The 26,118-nt window shown below is 42.8% G+C and overlaps 1 protein-coding gene across 3 annotated transcripts; it reads right to left on the reverse strand.

Annotated features, from left to right (window-relative positions):
• Nucleotides 1-898: 898 nt before the first annotated feature.
• Nucleotides 899-21,692, reverse strand: FAM98A (family with sequence similarity 98 member A). 3 transcript variants are annotated; one of them, XM_075064236.1, is made up of 9 exons: nucleotides 21,674-21,692; nucleotides 21,232-21,337; nucleotides 18,353-18,501; nucleotides 15,888-16,022; nucleotides 12,929-13,113; nucleotides 9,859-9,939; nucleotides 8,885-9,001; nucleotides 4,010-4,177; nucleotides 899-2,829 (listed from the first exon to the last, which is right to left on the reverse strand). In XM_075064236.1, the coding sequence occupies exons 2-9, from the start codon at nucleotides 21,282-21,284 to the stop codon at nucleotides 2,077-2,079; spliced, it is 1,641 nt and encodes a 546-aa protein (XP_074920337.1). In that variant the 5' UTR covers nucleotides 21,285-21,337; nucleotides 21,674-21,692; the 3' UTR covers nucleotides 899-2,076. The 3 variants fall into 3 exon arrangements, with proteins under 3 accessions (XP_074920337.1, XP_032626303.1, XP_032626304.1); XM_032770412.2 differs by lacking the exon at nucleotides 21,674-21,692 and adding an exon at nucleotides 21,543-21,644; XM_032770413.2 differs by lacking the exon at nucleotides 21,674-21,692 and having other exon boundaries at nucleotides 21,232-21,496.
• Between the last annotated feature and the right edge of the window lie 4,426 nt (nucleotides 21,693-26,118).

Here is a 26,118-nt window from a genome sequence, read left to right on the forward strand (position 1 = left end):
CCAGCCTGGGGTTGTGTTCACCTAGGCCAGCAACGGGCTGAGCGGGGCCTGTGGCTGGGACACTAGCTGACAAGGAGCCGGCAGCCAGGACCCCAGACCTGGGGTGGGAGTGTCAGCGTTCAGGGCAGAGGGCTGGAGGTGTGAGGGGGGGTTCAGGAGTCATGACAGAGGGCTGGGGTGTGGGGGAGTTCGGGGTCAGGGCAGAGGGGTGGGAGGTGTGGGGGGTGCAGGGCAGAAGACAGGGTGGGGGGGGTGTTCAGGGCTCAGGGCTGGGGTGCTCAGCTCGTGGGGGTGCTCCCAGCCCCCTGCCCTGAGCAGCTCATGGCAGGGGGCTGAAAGGGATATACCCTGTTCCACCCACTTCCCCAAGGCCCTGTCCCTACCTCTTCTCTGCCTCCTCTACGGAATAGAGAGTACACTGCCACTCTTCCCCCTCCCCCTCGCAAGGGCCATCAGCTGATTGGCACAGGGAAGGAAAGCAGGAGGGGCAGGAAAGCAGCACGCTGGGGGAAGAAGTAGGGTAGGGGGAAGCTTGGCTGCCGCAGGACCAAGATTCTGTGTCTTGCCCCCACAGGGGAGAGCAATGGGCAGGGGGCTGGGACTGCGGCAGGCAGCAGCGTGCCACTCCAAATCGGCTTGCGTGCTGTGTCTGGCACGTGTGCCATAGATGGCCAACCCCTGCTATAGAATTTCAGCCAGTTACCCCCATATTAAGTCAAATAACTTGTATCTGACTAAAGCATGACTTCCAGAAAGGCATCTTGTCAGTCTTGGTTTGAAAATGTCGAGATGCAGAATTCATCTCATGCTTAAAATACCTGGCCAGGAACTCTGTAAATTTCCTGCTACAAAACAATTCTTTTAGACCTTACCATGATTTAAAGAAAACCAAACAAACTGGAGAACATACAGATACTTTTATTGCTCACCTTTTATACAACAGCACACCTTCAGCCATTTTCTTTCACAGCTTGACAATGTTTATGTACACAAAATCCCAGCAAGAAGCATTATGTGGCTTTCAGTAAAGGAAAAAAATGTCAAGACATCAAACTCAGCCAGGCTTCATTTTCTGCAGCAATAGTAAAAGGGCTTCCTCTAGGCAGGAATTAGTCTTTCCAGGCCGTAGTGCATTTCTTCAAAAAATAAAATTTAAAAAAAAAAAAAAAAGCAACCCCCAAAACAAATTGCCCGGAATTTGCTGAGCCAGTGGTATTAATTCGTGCATAAAACAGATTTCAGTTTGCTGTTCCTTCTAGCTGATTTCAAGTAAAAATTAGGTTTGTAAGAGGAGCAACTTGTTTTGGATGGATGCAGGTCAGTTTGAATTGCTATACTTAACTACAGTCCTACATACACTATCGGTTCACAACTTAGCTTGGTTTCAAAATGATCTTTGCAGATTCTGGCCGCAGGTGAGATCTCCAGAGTTGAGCAGGAGATACAATTTTCAATTAGTGGAAGATAACGCTACTGAATGTGGTATCTGCAGTAGAGCTCATATAATAGATACAACAGACCTATGAGTTAGAAAGCAGTTTGAAAGCAGGTATGTGAGAGCATGAGTGAGAAACCTTTTCTTGATTAAGGTGACAGGGCAGTAAATCAAAAGCAATACTCAAAACTGCGTTTGGAACATATACACTAAAGAATATTTAAAAAGAGAAATGCAGAACATGTAAAAGATCGTTTAATAAATTTTCAATGCTGTGTGTGTATTACAAGTCTGACCAGAAAAGCATTGCTAGTGTCAGTATATATACCCCCAGAATGGAAGGCAAACACAGGAGGGTAATAATTTCAGAACAAAATGATTTGATCAAAGGGATTCCATCTAAAAAGCTAAGCTATTGGTTTAAGGTTTGGTTAATCCCAGTGAAGAGTGGCTATATATTTAGTTCAGTCAAACAACAAAAACAAAATCAGAGTTGTATGGGAACCGAGCAAGACCTCTCACCCAGAGAGGATCTTAGCCTGCCACATATGGTCTTGTACTAATTCAAGAAGCATTAGATCAGGCCTCTGAAACTAGGTTTCTATTACTTGAGCTCTGCTGAAGTGTAAGATTTAGTAGCCTCAGCTAGTAAAGTGTCTTCCTTGTCCAAATCCAGACTGATTATACTGATAGCCTCCATGCTGGAAGTGCTGCTCAAACTGCCCACCTTGATTAAAGTTCTGTCCACCTCTGCCTCCCCAGCCTCCACGGCCACCGCGGCCTCCACGGCCACCTCTCCCTCCTCCACGCCCACCACCTCGATCGCCATGGTGCCCACCGTCTTGGTATCTGTTGTCTTGCTGGTAACCGCTGCTACTGCCGCCACCACCACCCTGGTATCCACTTCCTGTGTATGAAGAAGACTGATAGCCTCCATAGCCACCTCCTTGGTAGCCACCACCGCCACCATGGTAACCACCTGTTTGAAAACCTGCATCTCTGTAGTTGCTATCTCTGTAATTGCTGTCCTGATAGCCGCCTCCTCCACCATCTGTCCAGCCTCCTTGGTGCTTGTTTCCTCTTCCTCCCCCTCTGTTTCCATGGTCATAACCACTCCGTCCTCCTCCTCGACCTCCTCGTTCATGACCCCCTTGTTCATAACCTCCTCGTCCTCCATACGACGAATCATAACCTCCTCGCCCTCCTCTGTCATGACCCCCTTGTTCATAACCACCTCTTCCTCCATATGATGATTCATAGCCACCTCTTCCTCCTCTGCCTCCACTTTGCTGTGGAGGACCATCTTGTCTTTTCTGCCATGGTGGCATCTCAGGAGGTGGAGGCTCGATTTCATTTGGTCTGCCCCCTCGGTCAGGTACTCTGCCCATTAATACCTGTAAAGGTAAGAAAAAGATTATTTAAAGAGTTCTAATATCATGCAATCACCAGTCTAACCCAGTGTGGCAAATCTTATGTTCCTAGTGAATAGTATATGCAACCTTGTTCCTATTACTATCATCCTTGTCTGCCCACTTCTTTCCTTTTGGCTTCTACACCTCCTTGCTGTTGTCTAAATAGGCCCAAGATACAAGTTTTTTGGGGTAGGGACTGTTTGTACACAGTTCAGTACAACAAAACCCAATCTTGACTGCAGTCACTGAGTGCTACTGAAACACAAACTTTCTTTAGTTCTTCGTGGGTGACATTCCATGTTAACTTTCGAAGAACCGATCCACTATAATGTAATGTTAATAAGACTAAAGTTCAGGGTACAAGTTAGTCTGATTAGCTTGAATTCTCAGGGGGAAAAAAAGGATTTGGAGGAGCATGTGTAATTCCTTAATGTATGCAATATTCTTTCCACGACAACACTTGCTCTTAAAAAAATATGCACCTTGACTATATAAATTTAATCTAATCAGAACTCATACGAGAATCTAAATAGCAAAACACTGATTTTGCAAACAGATTTATACCCCATCTAATTAAAATCTATACAATTAAATGATTGCATTCACTTTATTCTAGATGTGATGTTAATGACGTCAGAGCAACATCAACACCTGCAACCCTGATAGTGAAATGATAACACCACAAATATACAAGTAGCTTCCTCACAGCTTTCTCACTCCCTGTGCGGAATGACTATGAAGTGCAACTGTAACACTGGATTTTAAGGGAGATATTATGAACCCTTTACTCACACAGAATAGGATCACACACCAGGATGAGTCCCACTGAAAGCAAAGGGGGTGCTTGTGGAGTATGATATTATTCAGTGTGTGTATCAGAATTTGACCCTAAATATTAGAAGTTACAATTCCTAAAATTACAAACTAATTCAAAATACACTATGCACTTTGCTTTGGTGCATAGGAATCAGCAGTAAGAAGATAAATTTCTCATTGCATATTTTCAAGTTTACATTTACTTTGACGAAAAATACAGAATATTATTGTGTTTAAAACACTCACTCTCTCACTGGGACAAAAATCTTTTTCAAATGAAATGACAACGTTCATAGCCTGATACAAAGTTACATTTGCCATCTCAGAGCAGTCACTGAAGACACACCTTATTAACGGCACACACAGTCTTTTGTCTGATAGACCCACTGCTCGTCCTCATAATCTTTGACAAATCTTGCCGAGCTGCCAAGAGGTGAGCAATGGAAATAGTGCACTTGGTAGTTAAGAGGGCACGTTTGGGTTGGTAGACTTTAGCCAGTTTCTCTGTTTGACTCTGTTGGAGGAAAGAAAAACAAATGATTCAATTAGCTAAAGAAATCAATATGTGACAGTGTCTAGCCAAAAGATCCAGATCAATAAACAAACTAGATAAAAATAAATTTGTTAATTAAAATACAAGAGGAATATCAAAATGGTTCAGAACCATTTTATTTGAATTTAAGGATTACTGTAACAAGAACTGCGTGAGCCAAGTTATTTTTTCACTCTAGTCACAAGAGTGTGATAATTCTAACCTGATTGCCAAAATGTTACTTTGCACACATTTTCTTGTTACAGCTGAAAATTGTTAAAGTGACAGAAAGTTATTTTGTTATTCTGCATTTATGTATTTGTCTTGAGTAGGCAGTCAGGATTATCAGTTACCTATGTTAGAAAAAGAATTCCAGCTAATTAATACACAACGCCAATGAAAGTTATTGATTCGGATAGTATACATCTCCTTTTCCTTTTGCACACACACAATTCCTAAACAGTCGATGTTTTTTTTTAAACATCCCTCAAGTCATAAATTAGCCATAAACGTCCGTACACTGTAAGATCTCTGAAGCAGAGATGATGTCTCATTTGTCTGTAAAGCACCTAATTACATAATACCAATGTGTAGGTGGTCATAAAAAGGAAAGAGATCACTTATTTTAGGGATGGTCTGTTACGGTTTGTTGAACCATAATCAGATTTCATTACGTTGGGATAATATGTGGCTATCGTGTTTAACATCTCAGTTTTAACTGTTATTTAAATCAGCCAAAGCTATTTACTGCTTTGCATATGACAACTTCTTAAATATGTCACCTGTTGTACTAAATAACAGGAATCTATTTAACTCTTCCGAACTGCTGCTATAATCCTGTTTCCTGTTCTCTGCTAGGTATAATTTCCGTGGGTACAAACTCGGTATATTCCAAAGAGGGCAGGAACGAAAGAGTCTGTAGACCAATGAATTGATGATGGGTCCTCTGAATGGTCAAAAAACCTCTTCTGGGCACCGTCCTCAAGTCATCTACTGAAATACATAACTGTCCAGTTTCCTTACATCGTTCTAATTAAATAGTGTGTCCGTGTGTCATTTGACAGGGTGGGTGGTTACTACATATGATACAACCTTTCACATTTCTCCTTGCCTGGTGTGTGTAAATTGTTTGATAGGCTAGTAAAATATTCATGTTTTTATCAATTATGATAGTCTACAGGTAAATAGATGTGCATGGGCTGGTAAGGTTACTGGACATTTTGAAGAGTTGCAGAATCTGTTTGAAAAATGCTTTCCCTGTAACTTGCAATGCCAATTTTCAAGGTTGTAGCTTTCTTTTTTTTAACATTTAGTTAAAAGAGGAATATTTTACCTCGTTTTTTTCCTAAGAAGCCACTCTCGTTCACATGCTGCTTCCGCTGCCATCAGCGGTTCCTGTTTCCTGTGTTTGAGGGGAGCTACAATTGACCAAGGTAATGAAAGTTAAAAAACTACTTAAAATAAGAGAGATTACAGGCAAATAAAGGTAAGTCACTCTGAAGATGAGCAGTCAGAAGTTCAGCTGGGAGAAAATACCAGCTTATTACTTTCTCATTTGCATCCTTCCCTATTGCTTTCTGTCATTAACAGCTTGCTCTCTTGACCTCCTTCCCAAATGTACCTATGGCAATGTCCCCCCGCCCTCCCAAGTAACATGCTCACTACAACCACAAGTTAGCTGCATCTAACTTTGACTAGTGTATCATCAAGACTGAGCGCAAACTGAATAGGATCAGAGATGCAACTGGGGATAAAGGACAGTGAGGGAATAACAAAGGTGTGGAGCAAAGGAATAACGGGGTGTACTGAATAGTTGGTGTAACTGAACAGTGGATCGTCTGGGGAGGACAACACTGGGAGAAGGCAGGTGGATGGGAGTAGCTGTTCTCCTAGCTGAACTCCTGATATTTTAACATCTTTAGGGTGACTTGACTTAAATTTTAGTTTTCCCATCTATAGCTCCCCTTCAAGGCAGGAAACAGGAATGATAAGAGCTGTAGTGGGTAGATCAAAGTGGTTACTCAGGGACAAACAAAGCACTGTAAAATATTCTTTTTGAAAACCAAACAACTTTACACTTTTACATTGGCAGCTAAAGGTAAAATGTTTACCATAAAGATAGCAAAACTGAATGACACCCTTACATTATTACCTGACACTAAGCAAAGACAGAAAGAACAGAATAGCTTGGGAAAAAGAACAGGAGTACAATACAAAGTTTTTCCATTTTTGACTTACAATCCAAACACCTGTAATCTTGTATGAAGCTAACCTTGAGGTGAATACACATTCAATATACAGAACAGCCATAATATTTTAGCATTCTTGCACTAATTATTTCTTTAACCTTACAAATCTCAAATACATAAGATATAATGCAAGTCAGCTAAGAAAACAAGGTTATTTGTCATCAAATGTGAAATCTATTCAGTTTCTATCTGTACAATTAAGCAATTAGTTACCACCACTGCATTCTTTACTTCTTAATGAAATTATTAAATGGAGTTTTTAAAAGTTCATATTTTAAAATTAATACCATATCTTTGAAAGTTGCTAGGAGAATAAATTTTAAATATAACATATTGCCAGTGCTTAGATACTGTGCACATGGTTTTCCCTACATAGTTTAATTGCAAGCTCACACGCAGTCCATGCTATTTCCCCAGCCCAGACATTGTCCTTAGTCATCCCTTGTTGCTGTCATAACAGCTCTTTCAATAAATTTCTACTGAAAATACAGAGAACACCACTATGCTTTTCCTGAACTACATTTGAACAGCTGATCAAACCTTGGAGCCCCCTGTGATGAACTGGGAATGTGCTTAATGTTTTCTCTGAATACTGTGTTGGTGCCTCAGTGTCCCCTAGGCAGTTCTTAAGTATCTGGCAGAGCAAAGGGCCAGTGCACCTAAATGCCTGACCCTTTGTCTCCTAGCAACTGATGGCCTGGGCCCCTCCCCTGCAAAGGTGCCAGCTGAAGGTGTTGGAGACAAAGAGATCAGGTGACCTCCTGGCCCGGGAAAGGGGCTGAGCAGAGAGGAGGGGCTGGAGGGGGTTGTTAGTCTGGAGCTGGCTGGGGACGAGGAGTGAAGTGCAGACCTGGGGGTCTGGCTCACTGCCCCCCAGAATGGACCCGGCCGAGGGGTCCGGTTCGCTGTATCTACAAGCTCTGTTTTAGACCCTGTTCCTGTCATCGAATAAACCTCTGTTTTGCTGGCTGAGAGTCACGTCTGACTGCAAAGTGGGGGTGCAGAACCCTGTGGCTTCCCCAGGACCCCGCCTGGGTGGGCTCGCTGTGGGAAGCCCACGGAGGGGCAGAGGATGCTGAATGCTCCAAGGAGAGACCCAGGAGGTGAAGACGTGTGAGCTTCTTGCCCTGAACAAGTCTGCTCCAAGGGAGAGGAGGCTCCCCAAAGTCCTGACTGGCTTTGTGGGGAGCAGTTTCAGAGCATCGCCCGGTGACTCTGTGACACCCCCGCAAGATATTTCTTTTGAAAAAAAAGGCAGGTTTTGCAAAACCATAACACAGCCACAGTCCCCAGGTGTTTTTAACACAGTCCAAAACTCACTGCTCACTTTCAGTTTTTGTGGAAACACTTGAAGTATTAAATAGCTCTTCCATGTTTGTCAGTGAAACCTGACGTATCCCCTCTCCCTTTCATCACTTGTGTGACACCTATAGCTCTCTCTGTGTGATGGTAGAGGATCCCAAGCCAGAGAGAAGATAAATACAGAACAATTTATTTTTAAGATCTTGATTTTTAAGTAACTTACTTAGTCAAAAGACACTGGACATGTGACTCTACATCATCTGGCTATGAAACTCACCTACGTTGATGGCCACCTAATTTATGTGGTAGTGCTAACTAACTGCACCATTATGGACCTTGTTTAGACAATAATGATAATTTCAGAAGCCAGATTTATAATGCTTGTCATGCTATGTTTAAAATAATCATTCCTAATTTTAGCTATCAATATATTTGGAATTTTGTCATAGGGGAGATCAGATAGTTTGGAAACTAGAATGATCATACCCAATTAACTTCAGAAGGGGTTGAAGTCACCATCACAGTCCATGGTACAATTTAAGAACATAAATATATACCAAAATATTATTTAACAGCCAGGATGACAGAGCAGATTGCAGTGCATGGAAACATTCAAGACAGCCTTATATAACAATAATGTATCTAGGGATCTGGGCTTGCAGATGCAGCTTGATTTTGGGGAAAAGTCAGCACTTCAGCGGACAGCACAGACTTTGGTACTAAGTAAAGAGGTGATCAGAAGGCGGATTCACTAACAATTCTTCAGAAACAATGCAAAGAAGAGATTCTAATCTTGGTTCTAAAGGCAGATTGTTAGATTTCTCATTCACTGTCACATTAGCAATCCCCTCTTATCCCTGGTATTTTTTCTTCTACTTATCCATTTAACTTTATTTTTTGCTCTCTATACATAGTTATAGGCACATATGTAGTTACTAAATCATATAACAATAATCAGTTTTAAACAAAATTTTGTAGTCAGTTTACTCAGTAGTAAACTTCAGAAATCCATAAACCAAAAATATTACATCAGGGGATGTTTTCCATTAAGTGCAAGGAATGTCATTTTCAAAAAGATATTTTATATAAAGCATAAGTGATCTGCATGTTCAGCATGTTTATAGAAAGCAATTTGTACCTTAGCTCTATCTGACCAGCCAAACGACTGCACAGTTACATCCAAACGTTTCACTAACAGTTTTCTCCGAACTTCATACTCATTGGCTATGGCTTGGTTAATTGCTTCAATTTTTTCCTGAAATGAAGATTCATGAGTGTGACACACACACTAGATTATTTTCTTACTGCAACAATACATGACAGACTCAATGGTATAAACAGATTCAGATATTAAACACAGATTTGACTTTAGCACACAATTATCTACCTATTAATATTCTCCAGTCATGGAATTGGGCCTCAAATGCAAGCCCCAGCTGCTAACACTGCTTCCCTGATGGCCATGAAAGCTCTACCTTCTTCATGGCAGCCCAAGTACAGTCTCCTATCAGCACAGTGTTCAATGTTGTTCACAAGGTATGAAATTTGGCACTTTTTTCAAGCTGCTGGTTTGCTTCCTCCAGTATTTCCAAAGCAAACAAGTAAGGAGGAGAAAAATATGAACAAGGTATAAACTCAAAGAAATGCAAGGATTTATACCCTCAAGTGCTAGGGAGTCTGAAGTCCCCAGCTCCTCAAAACTAAAATAGGTGTCTTTAAGGCAAGAGATGTGGTGCTAAGAATAAAAAACAGTATTTGGATAATTGTTTGAAATATTGTATAAGGATCTTGATTAGAGCCTATGATGCAGCAGAGACAAGGCAGCCTCATGCAGCAACAAGATGTTCCTTTATGATTCATAATCAGAAAAAAAGACAAGATACCACTGGAAACATTATGGCTTCTCAGGGTGGCAAGCAATGGTCCCTGCTAGGGCAAAAACGCAGACATTTAGCGCTAAAGGGAATTCTTGTCTATCTTTTGCCAGGAGTCTGTACTCAAGATAACTGATTTAAAACAAAACAAACCAACTAACCAAACAAACCCACAAAGTATTTGGTAATGCTACCAGATACAGGAGACAAAAAGTCTCTTACACACTTGGTTCCTTACCCAATGAGCTGGTCCCAATGGTTTTTTCAGTAAAGGTTTTCCAACATGGCCAGGCGGAACCTTTGCTAAGGTTTCTTTTAGCTGTAATAAAATATATTGTGAACATGCTACAGTGGCCATAAACACTGTTTTTCAAAAATCAGATGTAGAGAGGGAGGGACTGGGCATTATACAGGAAACACGGGGGGGGGGGGCAGGGGGGAGCCTGTTTTGATACAGAACTGTCCAAAATACATTGTGCTATATAAAGATCCAATCACATCTCAATCACATTTGTGTCTGAAAATTCTTAACTCTTATTGTTACAAGTAATATAGTAATATTAGATAAAAGGTAGAGAAAATACATACAAAGATCAGACTGCATTATGACCTCAGAGATATGAAACATCTGTGATTAAAATGGACAATCATACATTTGATGAGATCTATTTCCCTTTAAACACAGAAACTATCCTATATATAAATTACTTCATAGCTTTCTCAATTCCAGAATATGTTTTATATGAAGACTTCATGGAAAGAGGATCTAAAAAGGGCCCCTCTTGTAATAAAAAAAATTCTTCAATATGTTTATTTAAATGATATGCTGATCAAATGATTTGTATGCAGCTACTATACCATCTTTCCCATCTCAAAACTACTAAGAACACAGGTATAGAAATGGGATAAACACTTGGACTGGAGGAAAACTGGGTCAATGAGTCACAAAGAAACTGCCTCTTTCCATTATTGCAAGTCATGTCTCTGAATTTATGCAAATACTCTCTTCAGTGGCCTACAAAGATGTAAGGCCTGGTTTCCCGGAGGTGCTGAATACCTCCAGCTCCCACTGAAATCAATGGGAACTGTAGGTGAACAGTGACTCTGCAAGTCACACCCCAAATAAAGCCACTTTCATAAAAGAAGTGATACTTTATCCAAACTCTTTGTTTTCCTTGTTAAGTTTTACATTTTGCATATGGTTTCCTACCAGATGGTAATTTGTACATTTCATGAAGTACAAACCATTTCAAGAAAGCTGTTTTCACCTTTTCAGTATAGCGGCAAATGCAACCCTGGTCTTCTCATAATTTAGAAAACTTTTCCTACCCATCTCTGTCGGTGCCAGAACATGCCCTTTACAACCACCAGAATTGCATATAAATATCTTTCTGATTTACAAAATGTTGTTCCAAAGAAGTTTCTGGAAAACTGGATGTCAACTGAAAGATTTCTAAGTTTATAATTCTAGGTACCTGTCTGTTTCATAATCATTCTTTATGACTGTAAGTGCTACTTATTACTACACACATTGCCAATTCCTATCTGTTTTGCTTAGTAGTTCAAAAAACCCAATATATCCAGAACAGCAGAACTAATGGTTGATTTAAACAAGCTGCATATTTGTCATATGCATGATTAACAAGATTGCCAGCTACAGCAACCTCTGATTTCCAATAGTAGAGACTTTGGAATGCATAAAAGAGAATATACAGCTCTATTTCAGATGCTACACTGTCAGATTAAACTTTGCATATTACAAACAAGAAAACCTCTAGGTTCCTTTTCTATGTGTTACTATTATCACTGTATAGTCAAGTCTAAACTTTTCACTCCTTATGCTATTTTAGTTTTTGTCTTTCATTCAGATTTTGTCAAAGAAAGTTGACCACTACATTTCACTTTTGTTTATAGTCAGTATCTAATCAGCTTCACATTTTGGTTTCTAAATACTACCAAGGTTTGGATTGCAAACACTGCAAATTCCCTGAAAAATAAGTTTCTGCTTATCGTTTTTTTAAAAATTCACTGAAACATCCCATTAGGCTTTCAGTCTGTTTTCACAACAAGATGACTTTGGGGCCTAAACTGACTTAACAGTATCCTTTTAAGCTTAATAGACTTAGTGTTGCCTGTTATTGTGAACCAAGCAAAAAAGTGAAAGGGAAGTTAATTATGAAATTTTTTAAACGTATGAACTCTAGTATGTCATTTTTACATAAAAGATTCTGATCATACAGACATAAATACAAAAAGAATTATCTATAAAGCACCTTCCATCAGAAAAAACTTTGCCAATGTTAATGAGTTCATCCATGTGAGATAAAGCATCTTCTCCATTGTACAGATGGGAAAATGGAGACACAGGGATCTTAAACTGACTTTCGTGAAGTCTCAAAACCACGACAAACCCAGCAACAGAACTGTGATCTCCTGAGTTCACACTATCTTTCCCCTCCTAAATTAGGGCAACTGCCAGAAAACAAGTTTGGAAAGCCAAATGCTCTTTAAAAAGACTTCTAAAGGAGTCACTTTCTAGCAACTTTGACTCAGCTGAAGCAGAAATTCCTAAAAGGCTTCTAAAAGGGGATTTTGAGACCTTAGTAATTATGTAAACTTTAAGGAACAGATAATGTAAGAAAGTTACATTTTTGTTTAAAAAAGCTATTACTATAACAAAGAACAAATATTTTCCTTTTTTTCCCCCCAGTTTGTGTTTTTGACCACACATTCAGTTTCACTGTTTCCCCCAGATAGTCAGCTTTCCCTTTGCTCTTTCAAAGAGCAACAGGGTGAGAACACACTTTTTTTTTTTTTTTTAAATAAGGCAAATGTAATTAAAGTCACAAGAAATGACAAGGGCACTCTAGAGTAGGTGTTCGCTTGATAATAATTTTAACTGACTAGATTTCAAGATGATAGGTCCCTTTAAAAAAGTTGTTTATATAGCTAAATAGTAATAAAAAATAAGTTTCTCCTTAACTTACTTGCCAAGACCTAAGTTCAGTGGTTCTGAGAAACACCAGCAGCAGGTGATGACTCAAAGACCCACAGCAGTATAAAGAATACAGAACCTTTCATGGTAATGAGATAGCCAAAGCCTTTGTGCAAGATATACAGAACCCTGACCTCAGGTCTTAACAGTGAAGAAGACCTTTAATATCTACAATTTCTTTGTGACTCATAGCGCATTCTGTAAATCATATTAATCCCCCCAATGCTAGAAAAGTTTCACAAGAGGCAATGGAGCAAATTTAAATGAAAGCAATACTCCTCCAATATTGTACTTTTGTTCCTTTGGATCTTACTTTTTTTTCGATTCCACTGAAGAACTGGAACATAGTTATGTTGGCTGGAGGCTTGGACATGCCTAATGCAATACAAATGCCTTTTAGCTCCAGAAAGACCTCGCTACCACCTCCTTCTTGTGCTTTTTTTGGAGGGGTGTTCACACAGAGCATTCTGGCAGCTTCCAGTTCTGAGATGAGGTATGCTGGGGTAAGAAAATTAGATTTCAGGAGCAAGATACATGCAATTTTAAAATTACTAAGAATTAAAGTACTCCTCTACCTCGAGGTAACGCTGTCCTCAGGAGCCAAAGAATCTTACCGCGTTATAGGTGAAACCACGTTATATTGAACTTGCTTTGATTCGCCGGAGCACACAGCCCCGCCCACTCAGAGTGCTACTTTACCGCGTTATATCCGAATTTGTTTTCTATCGGGGTAGAGGTGTACTTATAAGTGATAAAGGCACAAACAGAACATTTTAGAAAGATTTCGGACTTTAATTTTTGAATCCAAAGACAGCTCATATTTATAACAATCACTGGGTAGGAGTATGTGGTCCTGATGGGACCACCGAGAAGGGGAAGCTCTAAGGCGGAGGCATCTGTGGTAACTGGCAGTCCTGCTGAGAAGCCCCACTCCAGTAGATTTTATTATACGTCTAACACAGGGGTCGGCAACCTTTCAGAAGACGCATGCCGAATCTTCATTTATTCACTCTAATTTAAGGTTTCGGATGCCAGTACTACATTTTAACATTTTTAGACGGTCTCTTTCTATAAGTCTATATTATATAACTAAACTATTGTTGTATGTAAAGTAAACAAGGTTTTCAAAATGTTTAAGAGGCTTCATTTAAAATGAAATTAAAAAGCTGATCTTACGCCGCCAGCATGCTCAGTTCGCTGCCAGCCTGGGGTTGTGTTCACTTAGGTCGGCAGCGGGCTGAGTGGGGCCTGCGGCCGGGATGCCAGCTGGCAAGGGGCTGGCAGTCAGGACCCCAGACTGGGGGCTTTCAGGAGTGAGGGCAGAGGGCTGGGAGGTATAGCGGGGTTCAGGGGTCAGGGCAAAGGGCTGGGGGAGTGCAGGGCAGAAGACTGGGTGTGGGGGGGGTTCAAGCGTCAGGGCAGAGGGCTGAGGTGCAGGGCAGAAGGCTGGGGGGAGTTCAGGGGTCACGGCAGAGAGCTGGGGGCGTGTTGGGGGTGCAGGGCAGAAGGCTGGGTGTGGGGGGCGGTTCCAGGGTCAGGGCAGAGGTCTAGGGTGCTCAGCTTGTGGGGGTGATGCCAGCCCCCTGCAGCTCATGGCAGAGGGCTGGAAGGGATATGCTCTGTTCCACCCACTTCCCCAAGGCCCCGTCCCTACCTCTTCTCTGCCTCCTCTACAGAGCAGCGAGTACATTGCCACTCTTCCCCCTCGCAAGGGCCATCAGATGATCGGTGCAGGGAAGGAGAGGAGATGGGGCAGGAAAGCAGCACACTGGGGGAAGAAGTGGGGGAAGGGAGAAGCTTGGCTGTCACAGGACCAAGATTCTGCCTCCTGCCCCCGCAAGGAGGCGGGGGGGATGGGGGGGAGCAAATGGGGCTGTGGGCCAGGACCGCGGCAGGCAGCAGCGTGCCACTCAAAAATCGGCTTGCATGCCATGTTTGGCACACGTGCCGTAGGTTTCCGACCCCTGGTCTAACAGAGCATGGCTCTTCCCCTGCAAGGCCTGTGCAGGGTGAGCAGTGTGGATCGGGAACATGGGGGAAAAAAAACAAGAAGAGGCTAGCACATGGATTTACAACCAGGTTCATAGGACTCACTAAAGTCTTGAGTCAAAAAGTGGGAAAGGTAGAGGTATAAATGAAAGATTGGCAGGGGAACCAGGACTGGAGATCATCCAAGGAACTGGGGAGCTAGGAATTCGGAAACAGTTAAAACAATCGCAGCTGAAGACACTGTAAAGAAAGCAGGAACTGATGCTGAAGCTGACTGTAGAGAACTCTGCAAAGCTTTTCACATGAAGACAGCATACTGCAAGTCAGGGATTTACACCCCCTCCCCAAAAAAACCAACAACCCCACAAACAGAATCTTGTGAAGTGTCTGCTTATGTATAAGAATTCAGCATTATGTTTAAATGTCAGATTTGATTATGTAACCTTAGTTTGTGATTCCCATAATTTTTACAGTTTGAATTAAAATGAGACATATTTAATGGTACATTTTCTCTTTAATTTCACTTAGAAAACTCAACAGTAATTTAGAGTTCTTCTGTTCCAAAATACAATGGGGATACTATGTGAAGAAATTAAGAATATCATTTTACTCTGCTGCTTCCAAACAGCAGAAAAAGATACAGGGGCTATTTATGGAGAAGGCTGACACAGAAAAACTGAGGCTACTCCTCTCCCTAAAAGTCAGGCTTTGAGATAGGTTTTAGGGATGTGGAAGAGGGAAAGTTCTTAACCGTCCAACACCTATGCACCCTGTCCCAAGTGTCAGGTAGAAGGCCATGACAGAGGATTCAAACTGATGACAGATCTACCCGTCAGAGTCCGATACAAAAAGTAACCCTCTGAGCAAGGTTCAAGGTCTTTACCCTGACAGGGATCTCAACATGCTTCCCTCTTCCCAGCATCTTGTAGAGAGGAATGCAATAGGCTTTTCACCAGGTCATTGCCCCTGTTCTTCACAGGTGCTCTCCCACCCTTAAATCTTTTCTACTAGATACTGACTAGTAAGTGGCTGGTAAAAAATTTTAAGACTTGGCAGTGTAATGTGACTCCTTCTATTCTTTTGTTTGGATTTTGGCCTCCTTTTGAAATGCAACAGAAAATATGTAACTGAAATTCTTAAAAATTACCGAAAAATTATTCACTGCTTTTATGGGAAACAAGTAAAACAATACCATCACTATTCTGTCTCAGAATCATAAAAATGAACAGTAGCAGGAATCTTTGCATTAGCAGGCCTCTGTAAAAATGTTCCCTTTCACTTACTGAGCAGCAGGAGGCAGTTCTTCTGATTGAGAAGGCGTTTTGTCACATCTCCCGATGTTAGTGATGCATATGGACAGTTCATTTCCCCCAGTAGACCACTCACTTCAAGTTGGAACTCTTCTGCTTCATCTGGACCTTTAAAAAAAGCAACTTGTTTAAGCAATTCAAATATTTAGTTTCCTGATTTTGTGATAATAAATTAATTAGGAACTATAGGACTTTGGAGAACACGGTAATTTGGTTTAAAAAAAAAATTTGTAGCTACAGCAGAGAGTTATTCATGCTAAAGGAGTATCAAAAAGAAAATATTGCTGTGGGTGAAACCCACAGATGTCCTCTGGGTTTTCAAAGCTTGGGACTCAGCATGACTGATTTGAGGACAAGTAGTTTCTCAGTGATTGCACATTATGCTTCCATTTGCTTTCTTTCCCAGTCTAGGAACTTTTCACTTAGTAGCCATATAAAGAAGTTGGAACTAATGATATCACAGACCCCGATCTGGAATCTGTGTGGAATCTTAGTGTCACTTAAATATCAGAGCAATAGGCATCTTAGATATAGATGATTTTGGCTGAAGTACTCTTAGTGAATAATTAGGAATTGCAGGATAAGAAAGGTCAAGAGAACCACAAGACTACTCTTTTTAAGTTTACATTTATGATCCTCACCTACTTACTTTTTCTTAGTAGGAGGGACAGTCAAGTAGCTTAGGTGCAACATTTAGATTGACAAAAGAAGTGTTTCCTTGTGCTAGAGCCCAAGAACTAGAGTGAAACCAAGGGTATGTCTTCACTACCAGCCGGACTGGCGGGCAGCAATCAATCCAGCGGGGATCGATTTAGTATGTCTAGTCTAGACGCAATAAATCATCCCCGAGTGCTCTCCCATCGACTCCTGTACTCCAGCTCAGCGAGAGGTGCAGGGAGAGGTGACGGGGGGGAGGGGGCGGCTGCAGTCGACTCACCACGGTGAATCGATCTAAGTAGGTCAACTTCAGCTACGTTATTCACTTAGCTGAAGTTGTGTAACTTAGATCTATCCCTACGCCCCTAGCATAGACCAGGCCTAAAATAGCTTATCATCACCTAAGCTGAGTAAAGTACAAAGTGTGAATAGCAAAAAAAAGAGTTTAAAATTAGAGCATTTACAAAAGGGACATCAACTTGAAAATATTATTATAAGCCCAAACCAGACAAAATTAGGATACCACTTACTAGCACTACAAATATATAAACCTTTACATTGCCCAAGCTCCTAAGAATTTAGGAACAGGCATGAAGATCCAGTTTAGTTCTATTTTTACTCAGCCCCTAAAGTGGGAACCTTATAACATACAAGATCTTTTACTGTCTCTATTAGTAATGTATTCTCAGTAAAATGAATAAAATATAGGGCGAAGAGAATTATTGGAAAGAACACACTAAAGAGAGGAAGAAACGAGGAAAAATATTGAAAAAAGGAACAGCGGGAAAAAGAACAGAAAGAAAGAGACAGGACACTGAGAAACAAAGAGATATATAGGGACAGTGAGTAGATTACAAGTTAAAACTCTCTTTTTACATTAAGAGTCCATTTGCCAATCTGTGTGGTTTTATATTTCCCTTCTAAAAAAAAATCTCATGTGTTGAAGTGTTAAATGCTTTCATTAACAAAAGGGAAAATTAATTGTACCAGAGAAAATTATTGTACAAAGTAAACAAATGGAAAATACAGAAAAGTCTGTAACTGAAAAATGAAAGAAAAATATTAGGGTTAGGTGTTACTTGTAACAAAAATAGCTTAAAAAGCGTATACAATTCCACAAATACTCAGAATTCTGTTGAATACCCTTTAAAGATAAAATATGGATTCTGATACATAAAATAAGTCTGAAGAATGCCAGAATTAGAGCTTATTAAAAACTCAAAATTGTTTTAAAAATTTTCTTGAAAGTTTTATTTAGTTTTTCCCCATTAAAGTTAAAAAATTGACAAATTTCAGATTTCCAAGTCCTCCCCCACAGAGCATTTTATAATTCATTGTCTGTCTTCCCTTTAAGATAATAAAGAGTAAATAGGAAATTGAGGCAAATCTCTAGTTATTAGAGCATCCACTGTGGAATTTTAAATATAATTTAATACCTCAGATCCTCAAAGAGTTGTAAAAAAATTATTTTGAAATTTTGATAAATAAAACTTCGTTTCCTCCCAAAACAAGCAAGTATTCAATAACTGAACACACTCATCTCTGAAAATCAGTTAAAGGAAAAAAATAACTTTAGTAGCAAGTTCATCCCAACAATGAATTCAGCTTCTGTTGGATGGACAGCTTGAAAAATGAGGTGGAAAACATCCAAAAACTGATAGGATGCAGACATTACTCTATGGTACAATTGATTTAACTACTGATAGCCCAAATCTATAGAACACACATCTATAAAAGTGCATTAACTGCACAATTTTGTTCTCAGGGCTGTGGTTACTTACTGTTAGTAGCTTGCACATTTTCCTCTAGTTTACAGTATAGCCTTAACTCAGACACCAGCCAAGCACAGAGTTTTGTAAATTCAGGGGAACTGGCTCCACCAGAGACTGCTTGAGTCAGCGCTCCATCTTCTAACAATGGACCTTTGTAACTGGCAAACAAAATTAAAAGCACAACTTATTAATCATCTAGATTGTGACTGAATTCTGATACAGATTTTTTTTTTTTTAAAACATCTATGTGCACATGTAAGGGAATATCACCATTATATCTGAAGTGTTGAAGATACAGGGAAATGTCACAAAAATTCATGAGTTTAACTACGAGGAAACAGGACAATAAAAATGTTTGAGTAAAACAAATGTGACACGAGTCAAAATGTTCTCATTTGGAGCAATGCTCCCAAAATTTGGAGTGCAACTTCTATCACAGATATTAGTTTATTGATCTATTGTTTCTGCAATTCTAAAGTACCTCTCTGGAATTATTGCTTCATAATATGCTGAGTAACTAGTGCCTGACTGTTCTATTGCCTCCCTCCTTTTTTTATTGCCAAAATGTCATTTCTTTCATATTTTTACTAGGTTGCCAGACAATGCAAATTAGAAACACTGGATATAGATGTTATATAAGTAATGAAGGAGGAATAATTTTCTGTTGAATATAAACTTAAAAATGGACATTAATAAGGTGAAAAGTTGTCTCTGTATGGAGAATTATGGGCCAAATTCAGTTCTGGCATAAGTAGGCACAATTCTACCATGGCAGTTGTATGCACTATGTCAAAGCTGAATCTTATTCAACTCTAAATGCAACATGTTTTAGTTATTTGCTGCTTTTAGAAGATAAGTTTTCTGGACAACAAAAGAAGAACAAGTTCCCCTAACCCTGTAAAGGCACAGATTAATGTTTGTACTCTGCTAAATATAAAAGGTGCTAGATTGTTTTGATGTGATATACCCATCTGAAAAGGAATCAAAGAAACCTCAAAAACAATTGAAGTTACTCTGATACCTTGAAGAAGTAAAACCTCAAATGACAGTCTACTTTGACAACTGGTGCGGTCAACTCTCGATAGATGTCAAAGATGACAGATGTCTCAACCAGCATATGAGGGCTCTCATCCTGCAAAGATTTGGGTTGTTTCTCACAGGGTGTAAAGTTACACACGAGTAAATCTTTGCAGGATTAGGGCCTAAGTAGCTTACCAAGTGAAAGGCCCACTCTCTGATTCTCCTAGCAATTCCCCCTTCCCTAGAAATGCCATCCCAGCTAACATCTCTCTCGTAATCTGGCTCCACTCCTGCAGCTCTTTAGCTAGCAATCCAATCTCTGGGTTGCTGACTGAAACTTCAATCTCTGCCTCCCCATGCTCCATAACACACATTTCTGCTCCTCTTCCCTCCAGTAATGCCCCTGCTCTGGTTGCTGTACTTCTGCTGCTCCAGCCTCTTGTAATCCATGTTTGACAGCATTTTTGTTTAGTTTAGATGGCTCAACAAAGCCACACTGGGCCAAGTTCTGCCCTCCATTACATCTGTGTAACCTCCTATTGATATTGAAAGTTAAATCAATGTACTCCCTGAATAAAGAATTTGGCCCAGCGTGCTATAAAGATGACCTGAAAAAGGAAAAATTGGCTTGTCCCCTTTTATTCTTCTTCATAATGTATACAGCCTACACATTCATTTTCCTCTCTTCTCTGAAGGGAAGGTTTTACTCCTGCTTCTCCCTCCACTGTTAGCATGAAAGCATATGTTGATCAGAGAACTAATTAAGTGATGACATCATAAGATTCAAGGGAATGAAAGCTGAGTAACTTAAAGCAGAAGGGAATTTTAACCACATATTTAACTTTTTAAAGCTGTTTGGTTCATTTGTTTTTAAAAACATCTATTTAACTTCAGTGCCTAATGAACAATTTGTAATAAGGCATCCCTTGTTAAAAATTCAACTAGAAAGGAAAGATTCTCCACTGGTCAGGGCACTAGCCTGGGCCTTGGGAAACCAATGTTCAATTCCCTGCTCTGCCACAGACTTCCTGTATGACCTTGGGCCTCAGTCTATCTACGCCTCAGTTCCCCCATCTGTAAAATGGGTATAATAGTACTCCCTCATCACTCAATGATGCTGCAATGATAAGTGATGACTGAAAACACTGCAGCAGCCCCTTGTAATGTTTCAGTGTAGACACTACTTACGCAGATGGGAGGGGTTCTCCCATCTGCACAGGCAATCCAGCTGGCCTAGAGTTGGCAGCTAGACTGATGGAAGAATTTTACATTGGGGTTAGATCAGTATAGCTATGTCTCTCACACATGTCAATTTTTCACACCCCTGAGACACGTAGCGATTACAATGCAAGTTCCCAGTGTAGACCATCCCTCAGATACTGCACTGGTGGAATTCAAATAAGTACCATCAACAGACAGAGCACCATGACCCTGACAACTAAGTCTGAGAACACAACAGACATGCTGAACTACAGCAGACAAATTCTCCCGCAGAAAGAAAGCTCTTGTAGGCCTGCTTCCCGGACATTTCAAAACCTCTGAAGTCAAGTTTGTTCTAGAACAACGATTTTCCGTTGAAGAAGTTGAATCCCTAAACCCCACCTCTCCCTCTGCCCCTAGAGGAGCCCCTCACATGTGCCTATGGACGAGGGAACAATAGGCGAGTGTTACATTAGCCACCCGGAGCTAACACGGAAACAGGAGCACAAAGAGTTTTCAGCCTCAACCCCCCACACAGAAACTGTCAAGTCACCCACCAAATGCAGATCCACCTCCCCCCGCTCGAGCGCAGCTCTGGCTGGGTGCGCCGAGAGGGGGCAGCCAGTCCCACGTGTGTATCCCGCGGAAGGCCGGGGAAGGACACCTACCCTAGATCCTCCAACGACTCCAGGATGTCGCTCTCCATGAGCTCGAACTCCATCCTCTGCCCTGGCACCCACCGGCCTGTTTCCTTGCGAGGGACAAAGCTGGCACCTGCGCAGCAAAGCAGAGTCAGTCACCAGCGCGCCAGCCCCTTCCCCGGCTACAGCCCCGGGCCCGGGGCGAGGCCACCTCACCCCACCCCGCTCAGCTGCAGCCCCGGGCCCGGGGGCTCCTCAGCCACGCTCCTGGCCAGGCCGGGGGTCACCCCGTCAGCTCCCCGCCCCCTTCCCTGCCGCACGGGGCTCCCCCGACGCACTCTGCGCAAGCAGCTACCAAGCCGATTGCCGGGTTGGCATGTCAGAGCGGGGGGGGGGGGAAAGGGGAGCAGGCCCCCGGCCTGCCCTCTCACCTGGTACCGAGAGCTGCCCTACGCGGTGCCTAACTCACATCGCTGCCTTGTGTTCTTTTAACGTCTCCGCTACTCTCTGTTTTTCTTTCAGTGCGACTTGTGATTTTTTTTAATGTCCGATTTTTTGTTTTAATGGCAGTAACGGCCCCATGAAGAAAAAAAATTTTTTCAGGCAGTGTCTGGAAGCCCTGTCACGAAGGACCCCTCCTGTAGAACCCACGTTGGAATGTGGAGGGTTCTGGCCGCCTGGAGACAGCAAAATTAAAGAAACGAAAGGATATGGAGCGGGGAAAGAGACAAACTTCATCAGATAGCGGCATAGGGCTCCTACGCTGGGGGATGCTTGTCCGAGGACTACAAGTCCCATCATGCAAAGCGCTAGTTGGAGCCCAGCGGCCGTCGGATTCCAAATCCGCGCGTTTCGTCATGGCTAAGCGTGCATTAACAAATAACCCAGGTTGGAAAGAACGCGCGTGGCTCCGCCTAGCTCTCCGGCAGCAGCCAACCCAACTGCGGCCTTCTCACTCACCTACCCATATCCTGCTGCCCCAGGAAAGAGCGTGGGAGATGGCGGGGACAACATTCAGCCCTGTGGCTCTGCAGCCGCACCCCCTCTAATGGGCCAGCCCTGAGTCAGGCTGCTGCAAAATCCTGTGCTGTAGCAGTCCAGTGCCTTCCACATCCCCCTCACGATGCTGTCCCCTTTTGCAGTGTGAGGGAGAACCTGGCGTATGCTTAGCTCAAATGCACCAGGTTGCAGTCCTTATTCCAGCTTCTCCAGACCCTCCCGTTAACATTCTGGCTGCACTTTTCCCCACACCTGTTTATAGTCTCACACCCTGTCCGTGTCCCCACAAAGTCATGAACCTCCTTCTTACCCTGGCCAGAATGGCCATTGTCAATACCAGGAGGAGGATGGTCTGCAACTGTGGGGCCAATTTCTGCTCTTTCCTGGTCTCAGTCATCCAAGCAGAGTTCCTCTGTGCAGTGGCCGCTGACTCCCTGGACAGCTTTGAGGAGCAGTGGGCACTGTCTGGGGTACTCTGCTCAGTGTTCCCCTCTGGATCCCTAGTTTTGAACCTGTGACCTTCACTCCTGACCCTGTTATTTATTAGTTGTCCCCCGCATTCAGTTGCTTCCTGGGTCCAGGCTTGGGGAGGGACCTTTAGGCCTGCCTCCAGGGGAAGACCTGCTACCAGTCAGAGTCTCTGTCTCTGCTGAGGGGCTTCTCAACACCTCAGTAGACAGTGCTCCCTACTAAAGGGATGGGAAATGGCTGGCTAACAAGCAGTTTCCTACTGCAACTTTTCTAGCTCCCAACACTGCCAGTCCCCCTGCTCCCCATCCCAGGGCTAAGGAGACTCTGGATTTTTGAGATCGAACAGTGAAGTGGCCTTTCCCCTCAGACTCATAAAATGGAGGCAGGATGTTTGCAATGAAATGCAGTTGGAGGCTTGTGTGATGAATTTAAGATGGTGGGGAATGGGGTTTGAGATAGAATGAAACTCAAAGGTCTCCCTCCTTTTCCTCTATGTAGATTTATGCAAATCAATCATGTTTCCCTGTGAGGATGTTGGCAGGTGTGTGTGGAGGTTAGCGACTGCCCTTTTGCCAGGAAGAGGGAGTGAAGAATCTTGAGGAGTCAAACCCATTAACACAATGTTAAACTGGATTAGTCCCTGCCTACAGTAGTTGCAAAGCTCCATTGAACATCATATTAATTAACATGACTCTTTAAGATATTGAACAGGAAATGTCATTTCAGAAAAATTCTGTGGGGAGGGGACAAACATGTGCCAGCATATAGAGTGTTATAGGTGGTTACATGGTACCCTGGAGTCTGGGGATCAAAAAATGGAAGATATAATATAGCCCTATAAAAAATAGGGGGACCCCAAACCAAGGGAAAAGGCCCTTGCCCTATAGCAAATTACACTGCTGTTGTTTAATAGAACTCTGCAATCAGTGCAAATGGAGACAAACAGTTTAACATTGTGCTAACATCATTTTTCAAGGTCATGTTCTAACACAACCTTATTTTTTAGTCAAGGTAAATTTTGTGAGATGGGCAGGTTCTGAGTGGTTCCTGCCAACATTCTCAAAGAGGAAGCTATGTATGTGCATAAAGGTATAGCAAGAGAAGGAGGAAACAAAGGAGTAAGGACCTGTAGGGGAGAGAATTCCCTCTGCTGGTTCTGGTACTGCTAGGCTGTGTGTTGCCACAGGACAGGTACCCAGGGTCCTGCAGAGTTCATGAATTCCAAAAGAGTGGCTTGTGGAGGAGGAGACACTGTTAGGGGGTAAAAAGTGAAGCCATAGTGTGAAGCTGGTACTGTGGTACATGTGCATGAATAAATAACATGTTTTCTCTCTGTTGTATTTGGTGGTTTTCAGGAGCTGCAGACTGACTGGTCCACAGAAGGAGACTGTTATTCTTATTTCTTGTAATAAAAATGATCAGTGGTTGTTATTTTGCAATGAAAAAACTTACTGTACATTTGCTGCTTTTTGCCTGCATGGGGGCTGGTGTATCTGGAACAGTGATGAGCTTGGGAGAATAGTGCATAGAGCCAAGTTCCACCTAGTCTGCTCTGCAGGTGAATTTACTGAGATGAGATGAGCCCTACCAAGGCAGGTGCTCTTGTGGCCTAAAAGAAACAAGTGATCTTGAGCTCATCCAGTCCCTTTCAGAAGCAGCACTAAAGAGGGAAGCAGGAAACAAAGCTTTGTCTTCTGTGGAACTAAGCTAACCAGATGAGGATTCACTTAGAGCTTAGGTTACTAAAGAGCTAAATATCCCTAAAGTGTGGTGTACCCAGCTATTTGGGGTTGTGGATGTGTTGTGAAGACGCTGTGCCTCAAGAGCTGATTGGCTGGTTATAGGAATGATCATTTGCAGGGCACTGTTTTAACTGTAATTTTTCCAGGGTAGATGTACAAGTCCCCAAGTTTACCTGTTGTTATTTTTCCATGCCCAGAGGACATTTCACATCCCAAGTCTAACTAAATTATATATATATATATACACACATACACACACACACACACACAAAACATATCTGAAAAAGACAGATTTAGAAACATGCAAGTGAGGTACCTATAGAGTAATTAACTGTGGGGGCAGGGCACTTGGCCACGCTCCTTACAGAAACAGAATTGGAAAGCATATATTTGGTTAATAGAGTTCTTGCATTATGTTCTCCAAGTTAGGAGCCCAAATACCTTTATAGATCTGGGCCCAAGTACTTTGCCTCTGTTGTGGTAGGCTCAGTAGCCACAGTCCAGCCTCTTAGATTTTGGGCTTGGCAACATGGAGACTTATAGCACACTAGCCTGATGTGCACTAATTAGCCCAGTGGACTAGTGCACTAAAAGTTCTAGAGTACACTTTGACATATTGCTGTTTGAATGTGAAAGCACACTTCAGAATTTCTAGTGCAGGGGCAGGCAAACTTTTTGGCTTGAGGGCCGCATCAGGTTTCGGAAATTGTATGGAGGGCCAGTTAGGGGAGGAGGTCATGGACTGCCTCCCCTTCCCGAGACTCCTGCCCCATCCAACATCCCCTGTTCCCTGATGCTCCCCCCGCCCTGGGTCTCCTGTCCCATCCACCCACCCCCCATCCCCTGATGCTCCCAGAACCCCTGCCCCCCACCACCCCATACAACCCCTCCTCTCATTCCTGACGGCCCCCCCAGGACCCCTGCCCCATCCAACTATCCCTTCTTCCTATCCCGACTGCCCCCCGCCACCCCATCCAACCCTCCCTCCTTCCTGACTGCCCCCCAGAGACCTCTCCCCCATCCAACCACCCTTACGCCCTGTCTGCCTCCAGAACCCCAGCCCTTGACTATCCCCCCCGCTGCTCCATCCAACCCCTTCTCTCATTCCTGACTGCCATCTGGGGACCCCTTCCCCCATTCAACCCCTGTTCCCCACCCTCTGACCACCCCTATCCACACCCCTGCTCCCTGACCATCCCCCCAAACTCCCCTGCCTTTTATCCAACCTCCCCTGCTTCCCACTCCCTGCCCCCTTACCGCGCTGCCTGGAGCACTGGTGGCTGGCAGTGCTACAGTCGCGCTGCCTGGCTAGAGCCAGTCACGCCACTGCGCAGCACAGAGCACTGGGTCAGGCCAGGCTCTGCAGCTGCAATGCCCAGAGCATTGCACCGGCGACAGAACAAGCTGAGGCTGCAGGGGAGGGGCCGGGCAGGAGGGTCCCACGGGCTGGATGGGCCCATGGGCCATAGTTTGCCCACCTCTGTTCCAGTGCATGGTAGCTGGGTCCACATGGCCTGTTAGTGCATGTTGGACTAGCCTGCTGTAGATTTACACCTTGGCTTGCATGCACTACATCTTCACTTGGACATGCCCTTACGCTTCAGAGAGTTTTGGACAGCTGAGGTCAACAATGGTTTGTCAGGCCTAAGGATACAATTTTTTCAATGATTGTGTCAAGGTTCCTTCCCCACTCTGAACTTTA

The sequence above is a fragment of the Chelonoidis abingdonii genome, chromosome 3, assembly GCF_003597395.2.
Source record: "Chelonoidis abingdonii isolate Lonesome George chromosome 3, CheloAbing_2.0, whole genome shotgun sequence".
NCBI classification, from domain to species: domain Eukaryota; kingdom Metazoa; phylum Chordata; order Testudines; family Testudinidae; genus Chelonoidis; species Chelonoidis abingdonii.